This window comes from Hypomesus nipponensis, chromosome 18 (genome assembly GCF_054491055.1).
Source record: "Hypomesus nipponensis isolate SF chromosome 18, ASM5449105v1, whole genome shotgun sequence".
Lineage (NCBI taxonomy): Eukaryota > Metazoa > Chordata > Actinopteri > Osmeriformes > Osmeridae > Hypomesus > Hypomesus nipponensis.
This window is the reverse complement of record NC_140378.1, coordinates 2,066,284-2,081,354: the sequence shown is the minus strand read 5'-3', so window position 1 is coordinate 2,081,354 and position 15,071 is coordinate 2,066,284. Positions and strand designations below refer to the sequence as shown.

At 41.1% G+C, this 15,071-nt stretch overlaps 1 protein-coding gene across 3 annotated transcripts in view; it reads left to right on the top strand.

The window, feature by feature from the left end:
* The window catches only part of tulp1a (TUB like protein 1a), an 84,511-nt gene that overhangs the window by 29,992 nt on the left and 39,448 nt on the right, over positions 1-15,071 (top strand). For 2 of the 3 annotated variants that reach the window (XM_084680584.1, XM_084680583.1), the window contains exons 2-5: positions 1,173-1,256; positions 2,608-2,728; positions 2,836-2,943; positions 3,192-3,311. In XM_084680584.1, coding sequence (XP_084536710.1) covers positions 1,242-1,256; positions 2,608-2,728; positions 2,836-2,943; positions 3,192-3,311 — 364 coding nt within the window. In that variant the 5' untranslated portion in view covers positions 1,173-1,241. Of the gene's footprint in view, positions 1-631; positions 1,257-2,607; positions 2,729-2,835; positions 2,944-3,191; positions 3,312-15,071 lie in introns of those variants that run through there. The other variant, XM_084680582.1, reaches the window with a different exon arrangement.

The following is a 15,071-nucleotide window of genomic DNA, read 5'->3' as shown; positions in this document are numbered from 1 at the left end:
TAAAGTGTTTGGGCCAGAACTGGGCCAGGGACCAAGCCGACACTCAGCCATATCTGTCTGACAGTGTCTGGGCCAGACCTGGGCCACATAACACAATATTACAATTTTACAGGGTGGGGGCCGCATCTGGGCCAGAACACATCGTATGCGTCTGATTTCAGTATGTGGACCAGTTTTGGGCCGGGGAACCACCCAGAACTGGGCCAGAACTGGAGCAAGGATGTGGCCCAGAGATGGACCAGACAAATTTTGCTACCTGGGTGCCAGCAGGTACATTTAAAGAAATGTGATCTGATTGATTGGGGTAATAAGGCACTAAAGATGAGCCTATACATTTTACCAAAATACGCATTTAGTTTATCGGCAATTCTTTTGCCAAGCTGCCTGTCTTGCTCTGGCAGCGGTGGTGGTGTTTGACTTAGCCATGATAATATGCTTATTGTCTTCGTAGAGACTCATTATAATAGTTTGCTCAGATGGCGAGAATATCACCACTCTCTCTTATGTCTTTTCCGCCATCATACCTTTAGAAAATCACGGTTTTGGTGATTGACCTTTCCTGCCTTTTGAAGTAAGACATGCTCGTGCACTTGCCCTGATAAGTTTAGCCTGATTGAAATTAACCACATGATTTGGATGCGGATCAGCCGTCGACGAACCGATATTTGCGGTTCTCAGTTAGTTACTTGTTACTTGCTAATGTTAACGGGCTAAAGGGACAATTGATTAACTTAGCTTCAACCCTTACGACGAACGGGCCCCTGGTCAGCAATATAAGCTCAAATTCGCTTATAATAAGCAAACATGGCAACACTGAGAGAAACAGAGTCGTCACCAGTGATTTTTTGTGTTCAAAATTTACTATTCTAAAAGTACATTTTGTCCCAAAATGTTACTCAAGTAACTAACAGAGTAAATGTAGCGTGTTACTACCCACCTCTGCATGCATGGGTGTGTTTCTTCATCCATGATCCACCTGCTCATTGTTGTGTTAGTTTTAAACGTGTGTATTTAAAGCATGAGTGTGTGTAGCTGCACCCCTCCTCGTGGTCTGCCTTGGTTTGCTCTGAGGCAGATGGCTTGGTCCTGAATCCTATTAGCAGCTCCTGTCCTGGAGAGTGTGTGAACTGGCCGTAGCCAGGGCAGCCATTCTGAGCTTTTATCTCCTTTAGGCAGGAGTTGGTGTCAGCGACGTTTCCCATCTCATCTTCTCGTGAGAAAGTCTGTTTTGGGAGCCGACCATGTCTGGAGAGAAGGTACTGTCATAGAGTCTTGAGGGATGATAGATGTGGGTTAGTTAGTGGATGGGAAGGGGACAAGAGACAGTTATAGAGAAAGTTGGAAAAAGGAAGGGAGCGGTACGCAGAGAAATGGAGAAGGAGGTAGTGTCAGTGAAAGCACATATCTCTGTTACAATAGTTATGTTTAACTGAAATGACAGGCTACACCTATGATAACTGGCTTCACACTGTTGATAATGCTTCACCAACATTTAACAGTGTGGACAGTCAACATTTCTAGAGACTGTAGTATAAACAAGCTCCGTGCCTACCTAAGTAAGGACAATTGTGTTGAGAACGTGAGATCACTGTCTACTGTCCCTTACCCTCTAGTTTAGGTATATAGGGTTGTGTTGGCTCATTTATTTACAACTGCACAGTGATATGTATATACTCATTGGTTGTTAATAATAGTTACACCACACATTTGTGTTTGACGACAGGGTTAAAGGGACTATATGTAAACAGATGAAAATCTCATATATCATGCAAAAAAAAATTGAGGATATAAAGGACTCAATTCTGTAACACATAAATGTTAGTGTTTTACATAGTACATCCAGTTATGTTTATAGAAGGGCCTACATTTCCAGGATGCCCACATTATTGCCTTTCCTGAATACAGTATGTACGCCCCAAAGACTGTCTGGAAATCTCCTTATGTAAGGGAGGGTGGGTTGAGAGGACTGTGCTAGAGACCCAGTGATCTAATCACATCAGCTGTCTGTCCTGTCAGAGCTAGAACTACTTCATGGTGCTGCAATATTATTGGGAAATTAATAGGGTTTCAAGTTGAATTCTCTGTTGGTTGAAACTTCTGTCAACTGTCAGTCAGGCATTTAAATTGAATAATAAAGCAAAATAGCACCTATACTTCAATTATAATACAAAAAGATCAACAACTTAACAGACCAGATTTCACATGTTAAATGTTACTGTTTAACATGTTTTCTTCAGGGACAATCAAAAAGATAGTTTCAAGACTGAACAAATAGCTATTATATAAAGTAAAGAATATTTTGACAAGCCCCCCTTCTCATGTTATGTTTAAATTATGCCACTCTGTCTTTCTTTCCTTTTTGTGTTCATGCTTTTTATCCTTCTCTTTTTGATTCCCTGTATTAATTGTGTTAAAGCATAGACTAATCTGATTACAGCCAATCCCACGGCTCTATTAATACCTTACCTTCAGACACATGGGGCACATAGTTTGTCTGTGTGTGCTAGCATGAATGCATGTGTATGTGTGTGCATGTGACATGCCTGATGGCATTCGGTACAGTTTGTGTGAGTATGTGTGGTAACAATGTTCTACCATCTTGAATAGAAGCTTAAGAAGAAGCCTGATAGGGAATCCACACCAACCAATGGATCAGAGGCCAAGCCGAAGAAGACCAAAGTTAAGAAGAGTGACCAAGCTTCAGGAGAGGAGAGCACCCCATCTAAAAGTAGGGGTCTTTCTATCCATCCATCCATTTAAAGAACAACGACAACAACAACAGTACTATTCTCTCTCCACTAACACCTCTTCACGCTCCATGAAATTGTGTGACAGATGGAAAGAAGGTGAAAAAAAAGAAAACTGAGAATGAGAAGGACAAACCAGAAACAACTGAAAAGGAAGTAAAGAAGAAAGTCAAAAGTGTTCCTAAAAAGAAGAAAAGTAGGAAGAGTTCTTTAACCTGCATTTTCATTAAATTGGGTTTATTTGATCTTCACAAATAATACTTGTTGAGACTGAATTGTATTTGTAAAATGTATTGAACCTAAACTCTGAAAGGATGTCCAGAGTATTCAAGGATCACACTGGACTGTGCACCACTGGTGGCATGGAAAACAAATGTAGGGCTACTATATGTTTGAGCTGATTCAACAATTTACATGACTCATTCTCTCTGTTCTTGTGTTGAGGCTCCGACAATGAAGATGACAGTGAGGATGAGGGTGAGGTTCCTCAGAAGAAGACCAAGAAGAAAGCCTCCAAAGAAAGCAACCCTTCTGATGCCAAAGACAAAAAGTCCAAAACACAAGGTGAACCCGTTGATCCTCAACCCAAAGCGGAAAAATCATATTTGTAATACATACCGTATTTTTTTTCGATTAAACGCCGCATCGTTTATTACACAATGTTCATTTTTTGAGCAGCGTTTAATCAAGGGTGACGTTTATTTGAGGGCGCCGCTTAATTAGTAAGAGAGATTTTGTGAATTGTAGCTGCAGTGCGGCCATAGACAAACAAAGAATAGACAAGGAGGTCAAACACAAAGCCTAGTGTAAAATTGAAGCAGCGCGTTTAGTCGTGAGTAGAAGTGCAGTCTGAGTGCGGCAACTCCCTTTCTCATTGGCTATCAATTAGGTGTGCGTGGGTAGTACTTTAACTGTCTCAAATACTAGTGTTCTAGATTGTGTAGAAATCTGAAGCAGCATGCCGAAACGTTCATCACGTTCGTGAATTTGCGAGTGGCGAATTACATTTTATATTGTACATTTGTGATTTACGTAAAGAATAAGTGAGAGGTAGGCCTACCTGAAGTTGTCTTCGTTACTTTGTTTGCTAAGGTCTTTCGTGCAACGCTTTAACACATTTTAAGTATACGACCAAGATAAGGAGAAAACCTTAAATTTAAGGAAACCTTAAGTAGAAGAAATAAGGGTGCTTTGAGCAACCGATTATATTTTAAGGAAACCTTAACTCTGAATTTAAGGAAAATCATAACTTAAAGTGTTTTGTGCAACCAGCCCATGGGCTTTAGCGAGCTTTCAAAATGATTTAACCTTTATAAATACAGATGTCCAGAACAGCTTCCATACAATGCTGGCTCATCAAAAGCTAATTCTTTGTATCAAACTGAATAATCTTTTACTGCTATTCTCTCTAAAAGTACTGGATGGCCGGCTTTCAAAGCTGACAATATTATGAGACTTGTGTTACCTCTTCTAGTTACACAAATGCATTGTTTAAACTAATCTCATTACCTCAGAAGCTCACACAGTAATCTGGGTACTTAAAGAAAATAACTTCCATTTCATTAACCCACACACACACGTGTGAGCCACACAGACATACTTGTGCACACACGCTGAAACACATGTAGATACAGAAGTGCTCACATTTGTTGGTACCCATCCACAAAAAAACAAAGTATGCACAATTTCCTATGAAATAACTTGAAACTGACTAAAGTAATTGGTATCCACTATTGTTTACTCTATATTTAATAGAATTAGACCTTGCTTTAGATTTAGTTTTCCAACATAATATTGTCAATAACAAGTGAAGATGGAATGGACAAAAATGATGGGACCCTCAACCTAATATTTAGTTGCACAACCTTTAGAGGCTATCACTGCAATCAACCATTTTCTGTAGCTCTCAATCTTCACCACTACCAACAACAACAACATCAACATTTCGAGAAAGACGGTGAACGGAGAGCAAGGTGAAGCTACGTCCCTTTACATTTCGTGCATGATGACAATAGGACTACTGCGAATACAAATGGCGCTATTGGTTCTATTGCCTTGCGTTGTTTGTTTGTTTCTGCCGGGCCGGCTCCCGGCAGAGACAACTTATTGTCTCTTTTAACTTCCAGGGAGACCTGGCGACCTGGGAGGGAGGGCAGTGGGATCTCAAGCATGTGCAAAGACGCAGAGTCCAATTCATAGTCCAATTCACCGTTTACAAGCATGCGATCAGTGGCGGAACCAGACTTTTATATATGGGGTGGCCAAGGGGTGGCCATGGATACTTCAGGGGGTCCACAGACCAAGACTGAAAATTTGTGTGGTTACTTTAATCAAATTCTACATTTCCTATGAATAGACTATGTCCACATCTGAATTGCAACTAATTTCTTTCTTACACACGCTGTACTCACAAACTGGAGAGACTTTTGCTCATCTGTTTTCATGAATATATAATCTGGGTCTAACCAGGTTAGAGGTTGACCCTTTGATGAATCTTTTACATTAAAACATAACTATTAGTGTATAGTCACACAAAAAATGCCACAGCCATCAAAACAAGAACACTCATGAATCAACAACCAACATTTTAAAGTGAGGCTTAATTGGAAAAAAACGTTTGTGTAGGCTTACATGTGTGGCCTACAAACACAAGCTAAACTTGGCATGTGACTGACTGCCTTGTATGCTCTGACCTGGTGCCTGTAGCCTCAGGGAGGGGGCTGCTCTGAGGTCTTGGGGTGGTGCAAGGACTGGGGTCTATTTCCATCTGATCCCGTTTGCTCAGCTTTTTGAAGAAGTCTGCTATCTCACCCTTTCTTTTAATGTTTGAAGTGAACCCTAAGCAAAAACAACATGTAAGCCTACACATCCAATTACCCACATTTGAGTCCAATCTCAATCTTAAACATATCTCCATTATTATCTTCAATCAACTACCATCCTTTAAGTTACTAGATCATGGCCTACTCTGAAATACGTATTTCAAACAGGCATTTTACAATAGCAAACAGGGTAGCTATCTGACTGCAGTGTTCATCTTTTGTAACGTTGATAGATTGATAAGGCATCTCATCATGGAATCTTAGCAGTTAAAGTACAAACATAGTGTAGCGACCCACACCAAAAGACATGTTATATGTTAGGCTGGTAGTTGGTTGTTTACCAGTAGTGTTCGCGTGGTCCGACATGCCAATCAACCTGCTGTCTGCTAATCACGGGAATGCAGAGAATGTTCGGATTCCGGGCATCCAGTGGTTGGCGAAGGGGCATGGAGGAGGGTGGTTGGGCTGGGGGGATGGAGCATTCCAAGTTAGGACCAGGTTTAGCGTCTGTTCTTTCTGTTACGTCTGGGTTTCACAAGATACGGTCACTATTGTTTTGTGGGCTACCTTTTTTTTATTTAGCGTGGGCTAGGGCCAAACAGTTGTTTGGCTTACTAGTTCGTAGCCTGTGTACCGTTTGGTTAATAAATGTCAACTCGGAAACTTCATCTTATGCCTGGACGATTGTTCCTTTCTGACCTAGATAGTTAGGTCATCACAATAGATTTCAAAAGGCTAAATGATACTGTTGTTGTTTTAAAAGTGTGCTATAGGCTATAAATGAAAATGAAAAAAACGAAATTGATTCAACTACACCACAGTACGACAACTACGCTGTTATGGCTACTAAGGTAGTGCTAAGTGCTAAACAAAAACAGAGATATTTCTCTTATCTGAATCTGTTATGGAACCAAATATGCATCTTTTTCTATGGTTCTGCGGCCCAGCAACTCAACTTTAATAACATTTTGTTCAGGAAGCCTCAACCCCAATGCTAAACCTTAAAATGATAACTGTAATATGATGCTCTTGTCTTCTGTCGCTGGTGCTGTATCAGACGCTGGCGTAGTGATTTGTGACTGACTGGTGAACAGTGGAAATATCCTTGATTGAAAAAATGCGCTGCCAGATGTCAAAATAAACGCTTATTTTAACAAGATAAATTAAATGTCAATCAGCATCCAATTGCCAGGGATAGCAAATTACATTTTGGGTGATGTATGATCAACCGACTCGGATCGAGTTATCTCGGGGTGTCAATCGGATCGTAGTTGGACCGCAATTATTCGAACAAAGGTGTTTACAAGAAACAGGTAATTCTAGGGGGGTGGCCAAGACTACTTCAGGGGGTCCATAGTCCAGAGTCTTGGGTCACTGTTTTCATTAAAGGTGACATGACATGAAAACTTCATTTTATGAGGTTATTTAACATTAATATGAGTTCCCCTAGCCTGCCTTTGGTCCCCTAGTTGCTAGAATTTTCAATAAGTGTAAACCAAGCCCTGCGTGTTCTTCTCTGCCTTTGACAAAATGAAGGCTCAATTGCGCTGTTTGAAAATCTCCCCCGAGTGACGTACATCGGGGGAAGGTTACCTCCCCTCTCTCTGCTTTGCCCAACCAGATCATTTGGCCCGTCCATGAGAAACTGAGCTACCACCGTGCAAGGGCGAGTGCGATATTGTTTTTTCCTGGAGAGACATCATGGCGAGCAAACAAACGAAGCATAACAGTTACTCAGTGCTTGGATACAAATGCAAGCACACATCTTTTTTTAGTTCCTTCATCCGAGCCTCTGCACAACCCCTATCTTAATTGTATTTTTGCTGGAAATGCACCGACACAACTTCCCAAAGTTTTGTATGCCGGCGCCAAACATTTCAGCCACTACTGTTTCCTCAACTTGAGCCATCACAAAGCTGGCCTTGCTGAAATTAAATTCTGGATCATTACTAAATCTCCTTGGTCAAGCTACAAACCTTGGACAAGTAAGTTAACTAACGCTATATCCTTTTGTTGCTTTACTGTATATGGTTACCTATCTTGCTACCCTTAGAATTAGCTCTGCAGCTAACAGCTGAGTTACTGTTGCTAACGTAAAGATAAATGGCATCAAGTGTGTGTGTGTGAATACAAACGCTGTAACGCGAGTGTTGTACACTTCTTTGTTATTTGGACAACCGTTCTGCTGCAATATCCACCTTTCTCCACATTGAAATGACTGAGTGTGCACCTCTGCAAACCAGGGTGATCAGATGAGAATGGCTAAGTTCGAGGCATCTTACAGCAACGGGGCTACGAGCCATTGCGATACATCCGTTGTAAACATTAGCGCATGTTGCCGCCCCTCTCCTCCTCATTAGCATTTAAAGCTACAGAAACGCGTTCTGAGGAAAGCTGATTGTGGGACTACATGTAGTGGCTATAATTCTGCACCATGGCTGAATTTCGGGAAAGAGACTTCAGATACAGTATTAGGGGACCACTAAGGCCTATATAAAAGCATCCAAAAACAGCATGTCATGTCACCTTTAATATTTACAGTATAATCTGGGTCTAGTATTTTTAAGAAAAAGAGCTCAAGCAGGGATTTATAATAGCAATTCTGTGTTACAGACATAACACAAACATAGTTTATTTACAAAACAAAGTGAATTTACACACCCTAAAAAACACTGCAATTTGACTTGACAGGTAGCAGAAATAAAGCAGAAATGGACTGCCCAACAACATTACAAATTTACAGTATAATATTTATGTTCATATATATTATGTTAACTAATAGCAAAGAAAAGTTTTGGAATTGGCCTAAACAAAACAAAATCTAATCTGTGTGATAAGAAACCCTTTGGATGTATAATTGTTGGCCAAGCCGCGAAGCGGCGAAGCCACCTGAGGGTTTCTACCTATTAGGGGCCAAGCAGCGAAGCTATAGCGCCACCAAGGCGTGAAAGTTGGAGGTGCGTTTACGCCCACAACTTTTGAACCGTGAGACCGTTTTTCTTAATTGAGGTATCATTGGATTCCTTGGATGCAGACGATTCGATTGAACCCTGTGACGTCATTGTCGTCATGATGGTTTTTACGTCATTTGTATTTTAAGAAATTGCTACTTTTTCGAACTCGTCCTAGGCCGTTGCTCCGATTTTCATGAAAATTGCAACAGATCATCTTCAGACCATGCCGACAAAAAGTTATCAAAAGTTTATCGATAAGTCAAACCGTTCACGAGTAACGCGCCAACGATTTTGACAAGGAGCACGCCAAAGCGGACGTGAGGCCTTGTCTCTGTGACGGTTTACCGTATGGAGACGAAACTTTGATTATGTCATCACGAGCATGTCATCTAATCATCTTCCTACTACAATCACCTTGATATGTCAAAATATGACTGAATTACAGCTGTTTATTCTCGGGTCAAATCTGACAAAGCTCGCCGCGGGAGAAACGGCTTCCTTTTTTTAATAATGTAACCGAACACATGATTTTCCAGTAGCGAGAATAGCTCACTGGGATAAGACATGCTGCTTTGGAATGCAAGGTCGTAGGATCGAATCCAGCCACAGTCATCAAGCATGTCGTGACACTGGATTATCTGTATAGTGAAGCCAGGTATGCCACAGTAGCTGTCTAGCAGTATAATCATAATAGTAACGATAACGTTTCATTGTCAGGGGATTTATATTTATACTTAGGACTAGGAGTCTATGGCAGCCCATACAACCGATTGGTGCGAAGTTTTGAAATTTGGCACACTGATTTGGAAAGGTCTCTTGATTATCGTCACCAAGTTTCATGTCGATCCCTGAAGCACTATAGCGCCACCAAGGCGTGAAAGTTGGAGTTGCGTTTACGCCCCCAACTTTTGAACTGTGAGACCGTTTTTCTTAATTGAGGTATCATTGGATTCCTTGGATGCAGACGATTCGATTGAACCCTGTGACGTCATTGTCGTCATGATGGGTTTTACGTCATTTGTATTTTAAGAAATGCCAACTTTTTCGAACTCCTCCTCGGCCGGTGCTCCGATTTTCATGAAAATCGCAACAGATCATCTTCAGATCATGCCGACAAAAAGTTATCAAAATGTTATCGATGAGTCAAACTGTTCACGAGTAACGCGCCAACGATTTTGACAAAAAGCACGCCAAAGCGGACGTGAGGCCTTGACTCTGCGACGGTTTACCAAATGGAGACGAAACTTTGATAATGTCATCACAAGCATGTCATGTAATCATCTTCCTAACAGAATCCACTTGATATGTCAAAATATGATTGAATTACAGCTGTTTATTCTTGGGTCAAATCTGACAAAGCTCGCCACGGGAGAAATGGCTTCCTTTTTTTTATAAAGTAACTGAGCACAGCATTTTCCCATCAGCGAAATATAGCTCACCCACAATAAGCGCCACCAACGGGTCAAAGTTGGAATTGTGTTCACACACGCAACTTTTGAACCGTATGACCCATTTTCAAAAATGAGGTACAATTGGATTCCCTGGATCACGCAGAGTGCAATGCACACCATGGCGTCAATTTCCGGTTATATAGAGTGTCCGCTATTTCCGGTTTTATCAAAAGCCTTTGAAAGCCTACTCCTCCTACAATTCTTGTCGAATATTCTTCAAAATTCTTCAAATTTAGTCTGAAGATGATCTTCAGACTAAGCCGCACAAAAGTTATGGTAGAGCATTTTGATCCCCACAACCGTTTGTCCGTGACAGCCAATCAAAGTCATCAGGAAAGCCACCAAACAGGAAATGAAGTAATATCTCAGCAGTTCTTTGAGACAGTGACACCAAATTTGGTATGCCTACTCGGAACCTTATTCTGAGGATGTCGTCCGAATATTGTGTCATGTGACTAAAAGGGGGCGTGGCCGGAAGCATAAACGTGTTTTGGCTAATAACTATTTAAGTGTTTACCTTAATAAAGTAATTTCTTTGTCTGTTGATGTCTTATGAGTTATCAAGCTTGACCATCGATAGTATTTCATAACAACCGAATTGACGCGGCCGCCATTTTGGATTTAATGTAAAAGTGTAAAAACCTTTTACACGCCCCAAATTTTGTCCAATGTTTACAAAATTTGGCACAGATGATCTTCAGACCAAGCTTCAAAAAGTTGTAAGATGGATTTTCCATTTTCAAAACCGTTTGTTCGGTAGAGCCGATCAAAGGCAGCAGCGAAGCCGCAAAAGACACGTGAGACCGTAACTCAGCAACCATTTGTGCGATTGTCACCAAACTTGGGTTCCATCTCTCCCACGAGGGGCAGAGGAGGCCTGTGGTGTTATAACAGAAAAAAAAAACAGTTTGAACACTCAGTACTTTGGAACGCAAACAGATATTTCAACCAAACTTGGTGTGTTGCAATGAGTGCAACAGGTTATTGTGACTTAATTGTTAAGCAAGTGCTATGGAGGCCATGTCCTGCTCTGGACTACTTGGCCCCTCGATTGCTGCTTGCAGCTATATTTGGTGGCCAAGCCGCGAAGCGGCGAAGCCACATAAGTGATTCTACCTTTTCTTATTGGTGGCCAAGCCGCGAAGCGGCGAAGCCACATAAGTGATTCTACCTTTTCTTATTGGTGGCCAAGCCGCGAAGCGGCAAAGCCACATACGTGATTCTACCTTTTCTTATTGGTGGCCAAGCCGCGAAGCGGCGAAGCCACATAAGTGATTCTACCTTTTCTTATTATTGGTGGCCAAGCCGCGAAGCCACATAAGTGATTCTACCTTTTCTTATTAGGATTCCTCCGTAAGGAGGAAACCTATTGTTATTGTTAGTTTTATTCTTTTTTTTTTATTCTAGTGCCATGGGAGTCAATGGCAGCCCCTAGAACCATATGGTAACTTTTTGAGAAATTTGGCACACTCATTAAGGACAGTTACTTCTATACTTACACCAAGTTTCATGTCTCCCATTAGACCACTCTAGCGCCACCAACGGGTCAAAGCTGGACTTGTGTTTACACACGCAACTTTTGAACCGTATGACCGATTTGAACAAATGAGGTACCATTGGATTCCCTGGATCAAGCCGAGTTCAACGCACCCTATGTCGTCAATTTCCGGTTATATAGATTTTCCGCTATTTCCGGTTTTATCAAAAACCTTTGAAAGCCTACTCCTCCTACAATTTTTGTCAAAACTTCTTCAAAATGACCAGAGATGATATTCAGACCAAGCCTCACAAAAGTTATTGATTAGAATTGTGATCCTCACAACCGTTTGTCCGGTACAGCCAATCAAATTCAGCAGAAAAGCAGCCAAACAGGAAGTGAAGTCATATCTCAGCAAATCTTCAAGATATCAACACCAAACTTGGTATGATGACTCGGAACCCTCTTCTGAGGATATCTAGACAATTTGGTGTCATGTGATCACTGGGCGTGGCCGCAGGAAGCAAAAATGTGTTTTGGCCAATAACTATTGATTTGTTTGCCTTTATTGAGTGATTCCTTTGTCTCATGATATCTTGGGACATCCCGTGTGTGACTCATAATAATTTGTGATAATAGCCGAATTTATGCGGCCGCCATTTTGAATTCAATGAAAAAGTTTTTTCTGTACTCCTCCTACACATGTTGTCAAATCTTCACCAAATTTAGCAGAGATTATCTTCAGACCAAGCCTCACAAAAGCTAACACATGGTTTTCTGATTTTCGAAACCGTTTTTCCGGTACAGGAAATCAAAATGTGCCGTTAAGCCAGCAAACAGGAAGTTGGGTTGTATCTCAGGAAATCTTTGATGGATTCACACCAAACTTGCTGTGTGTACTTGTTACCCTCTTCTGAGGATGTCTAAAATGTTTTCTGGGTTATTTGACTGCTTGGCCACCTCATTGCTGCTTGCAGCTATATTTGGAATTGGTCAGATTTGGTATCCCCTTGGTAAGTCAGCAGCATTGATTTTTCTATACAGTTACAATTTGTCAAGAATAAAAAAAATTCAATGGTTCACAATGTTTGGAGGAATCCGCCATTACTGCTTGCAGTTATATTTAGGATTCCTCCGTAAGGAGGAAACCTATTGTTATTGGTGGTTTTATTATTTGTAATTCTTGTACCATGGGAGTCAATGGCAGCCCCTAGACCCCATCGACAACTTTTTGTGAAATTTGGCACACTCATTAAGGACAGTTTCTTCTATACCTACACCAAGTTTCATGTCTCCCATTAGACCACTCTAGCGCCACCAATGGGTCAAAGTTGGACTTGTGTTTACACATGCAACTTTTGAACCGTATGACTCATTTTCAAAAATGAGGTACCATTGGATTCCCTGGATCAAGCCGAGTTCAACGCACACCATGGCGTTAATTTCCGGTTATATAGATTTCCCGCCATTTCCGGTTTTATCAAAAACCTTTGAAAGCCTACTCCTCCTACAATTTTTGTCATATCTTCTTCAAAATCACCAGAGATGATCTTCAGACCAAGCCTCACAAAAGTTATCAAAGGAATTTTGATCCTCATAACCGTCTGTCCGGTACAGCCAATCAAATTCATCAGAAAAGCCGCCAAACAGGATGTGAAGTCATGTCTCAGCAAATCTTTGAGATATCAACACTAAACTTGGTAGATCGGAGGAAGACACTACAACATGTTACCATGTGCAAAGGCAAATTCATATCTCAAAAAATGATTGATATAAAGCAAATTGAACTTATCGCTAACGCTAAAATTATGCTTTACACATCAGCCATTCAAAAACTGATACTCTGATTCAATCACAAGTTCATATGAAAACTCTTGAGAATGTTCATAACACAAATCTGTGAAAAAGTTGACTGTAAGATGAAAGGTCGATTTTTGGTGAATATTTGAAACATGCTTGCTTGGCTAATTTCTAGGCAAATTTCCAATGAATGTCTCCCTTGCTCCTCCCCGCGCGTGCTCCAAAATCTCACACACACTCAGCCTTCCCTTGACACACGCGCGGCCAAGACGCACACGCAACATTTCAGGAGAGTGTGGGCTGACCAAGCCCCCACTCATTCCTTGGTCTTTAGCAAAGGCCCATGTGGCTCTTGATGGTATTGCATTTCCGATTTTGTATGCAATGGTAAAAAGGTCTCAAATCCTGAAACATTGATAGTATAGACCAAGAGTAAATACCACACCTCAAATGGCCCACCATTACCCATAGGTGGCGCTATAGGCCACGCCCAAAAGCACAAAGATACAAGGCTTTCTGGAATGGATAGGTTCACCAAGCCCCCTCCCTTCACGTATTGGCTTGAAAAAAGGCCCATGTGGATCTTGATGGTATTGCATTTCCGATTTTGTATGCAATGGTAAAAAGGTCTCAAAATCCTGAAACATAGATAGTATAGGCAAAGAAACAGTTTAACAAAAAGCCCATGTGGATCTTGTTGGTATTGCTTTTCCGATTTTGTATACAATGGTAAAAAGTTATAAAAATCCTGAAACATTGATAGTATAGACCAAGAGTAACTACCACACCACAAATGGCCCACTATTACCCATAGGTCTTCCCTTGACACACGCGCGGGCTTGGCAAGACGCACACGCAACATTTCAGGAGAGTGTGGGCTTACCAAGCCCCCACTCATTCCTTGGTCTTTTGCAAAGGCCTTGTGGATCTTGATGGTATTGCATTTCAGATTTTGTTTGCCATGGTAAAAAGTTCTCCAAATCCTGAAACATTGATAGTAAAGGCCAACAGTAACAACAACACTTTAACAAAAGCCCATGTGGATATTGTTGGTATATTTTTCCGATTTTGTATGCAATGGTAAAAAGTTAAAAACATCCTGAAACATTGATAGTATAGGCCAAGAGTAACTACCACACCACAAATGGCCCACCATTACCAATAGGTGTCGCTACAGGCCACGCCTTAAAGCACAAAGCACTTCACTTCTTGTGAAGATTAAAGCACTTCACTTCTTGGCTTGAAATAAAGGCCCTTGTGGATCTTGATGTTATTGCATTTCAGATTTGGTATCCCATTGGAAATTCTGCAGCATTGATTTTTCTATACAGTTACAATTTGTCAAGAATATACATTTTTCAATGGTTCGCAATGCTTTACATGTAAGCCAGTCAAACAAGTTCATATGAAGACTCTTGAGAATGTTTAGAACACAAATCTGAGAAAAAGTTGACTCTAAGATGAAAGGTCGATTTTTGGTGAATCTTTGAAACATGCATGCTTGGCTAATTTCTAGGGAAATTTACAATGAATATGTCCCCTGCTCGTCCCCGCGCATGCTCCAAATTCTCACACACTCATTCTTCCCTTGACACGCGCGGCAAGACATACACGCAACATATCAGGACTGTGTGGGCTGACCAAGCCCCAACTCATTCCTTGAATATCAGCATAGGCCCTTGAGGACCTTGGTGTCATTGCATTTCCTACTTTGTATGCAATAGTAAAAAGGTCTCCAAATCCTGACACATTGACAGTACAGGCCAAGAGTAACTACCACACTTTACCCAAAGCCCATGTGGATCCTGTTGGTATTGCAT